This window comes from Oryzias melastigma, linkage group LG13 (assembly GCF_002922805.2).
Source record: "Oryzias melastigma strain HK-1 linkage group LG13, ASM292280v2, whole genome shotgun sequence".
In the NCBI taxonomy this organism is placed as follows: Eukaryota; Metazoa; Chordata; class Actinopteri; order Beloniformes; family Adrianichthyidae; genus Oryzias; species Oryzias melastigma.
In genome coordinates, this window is record NC_050524.1 from 25,382,851 (window position 1) to 25,385,077 (window position 2,227).

At 49.8% G+C, this 2,227-nt stretch overlaps 1 protein-coding gene across 1 annotated transcript in view; it reads left to right on the forward strand.

Moving 5' to 3' along the window:
* Window positions 1-2,209, forward strand: part of LOC112136408 — a gene marked incomplete in the record, with an annotated part of 6,860 nt that extends 4,651 nt beyond the window's left edge. The window contains 2 exon segments of the mRNA XM_036214713.1: window positions 1-216; window positions 283-2,209. Of these exon segments, the coding sequence (XP_036070606.1) occupies window positions 1-216; window positions 283-372 (306 nt within the window).
* Between the last annotated feature and the right edge of the window lie 18 nt (window positions 2,210-2,227).

A 2,227-nucleotide genomic window follows, 5' to 3' on the forward strand; every position in this document is an offset into this window, starting at 1 on the left:
GTGAGGAACACTCTCTCCTCTTCCTCATGGCTTCCCTCAGAGCAGAAGCTGAACGGCTGTGCCGGCTGTGTCCAGCTGCAGAGTGCGGGCTCCCTGAAGGTCACCATCCAGAGGAGCAGCGAGAGCAGGGAGTTCGGACAGTCGGACCGGGGCGGCGAAAAGAAAAGCCCGGGACTCCACTGTCACGTCTGCGACCTCTCCTGTCACTCCCTGCAGGTGAGGAACACACCTGGAGGACGCCTGAACGTCTGCTCGCCCTTACAGGCAGTCTGTGCCCTTCAGGTGTTTCAGGAGCACATGTCAGGAGGAGAACACCTGAGGAGGCTGCAGGAGGTCACATGCCGGATCCGCTCCTACAGTCTGGACAGGTAACAAGCACACCTATGGACAGGGGCAGACAGACACAAACAACCTGAGCTGAAGAGGAAGACTGCTGTCAGAGTTCATAGCAGCTCCTGATCATGTGACTTTGGCTCCGATTGAACTATTGTTGCTCTTTGATTTAAGTCTGAAGCTTTGTTTGTGTCATATTTCAGCATTTATAGAAAGACAGAAATGTTGTTGTGTAATCTCACTAATAGGGCCGGGCACCAATTGGGTTTTATGCGGTTCTGGTGCCAAAGCTGTTCTTTGGTTTCGTTTCTAATCGGTGCCAATTTCAGTCCTTCATTAATCAAAATAACGCCTACATCTTCCCAAATCAACAGATTTTCATTCCCAAGTCCCACATTGACACATGGTTAAGTCCTCCGTGTCAAACGTTGATGTTTTGAGTGTCGTTTATTGACATGCTGGCTGTTCCCATTAAATCAGAGCTCCCCAACCTCCGAGCCACAAGCCGGTGACCCGCCCCACTATCACCACACGGCGAATTCGCTGCTCGCCCCTGTCAAACGTGTGATCCTGAAATAGTCTGAGGGGTTACCGGGGCTTTAATAGGTGTGTTTGAGATCGCTTGAGCCTCGCCTGGATCGTGGGGGAGACCAGACGGCTGCAGGCGGGGAAAAGGCGGCTGAGACGAGAACAGGAAGGTCGGGGGTGTCCTTCACACTGAATGAATTTAAAATACCTCTCCTCCTTAGTATGATCTTAACTATTATGTATTTCACATTCATTTTTATCATGTATCTGCGGACAATAGATGGAAAAAGGTCATTCAATGTGCATTGTCCCAGAGGAACGGATACATTTTAGATTAAAGTGAACTTTTAAAGGCATTAACAACACATAACCACAGATGATTTGAAACCTTGTTTATTTTTACATCAGTGACCGGTTACAACCTGTGTGTCTGAGCTCATCACGGTGCAGGGGGGGGGGATACGTAGCACATTAGTGAGCCGACAGCTGTCATCTTTGGACTGTGAGAAAAAATAATGACAGTTCCTCTAAAAGAAATGAGATCTCCTCTGCATCTTCTGACCACGGTCGGAGAACAGCAAAGGTTCAACGACTACTTTCCACCAAGAGTTACGGAATACACAGATTTCCTTCATGTAGCTCCAGTCAATCTGATCAGCATCCTGTCACAGTGAAAGAACTACCAGGACACTGTTTCCCACAATGCATTGTTTTGCAGTCTTCAGGGCGTTTTGCAGTCAGTGCAGCTCCAGATTTCCAGCTGCACCCGCCTGAGTAGGCGCCTTACACCCGCCCCTTTCTCGCCATATTTTCATGATGGTTAACAAGTGAGTCAAAACTACCCAAGATGCACCGCAATCCAGGCGGTCTGTGCAGCGCTGCATCTGCCTGCAAGATCTCAAACAGACTTATTCTCACTCAGGGGTGTGTCTGGATGACAGCAGCTTCCACTGTGTTTCTGTGTCTCTGACTGAGTCTGAAGGATGTCCCGCATTAACCCGAGAGGGGAAACATAGTGGACCTTTTTTCTGTTATTGTCTCCACAAAAATAAGTAAAATATCACAGTTCAGGAGACTCAAGCAGGCTGGCCGCTGTCTCTCTCCTGGTGTGTGGAGCGAGCGAGCTCCACTGAAGTCCTGGAGGCTGCAGCCAGAGAACCGCCGCACTCCGACAGGACGAAACGCTCGTATCGGAGTCCCTGATTGGCTGATGTGACACAGCGACCTGTCAAACTTCTGTGACCTGTTGTGAAATGCAGCCAGACATTTGAGCACTGTGAGGCACGTGTTCTCGTGCTCGCCTCATCAGCGGTTTTATATGAGCCCGCCCACTATCGCAGGAAAGGCAGAAGGATTGTCTAGAACC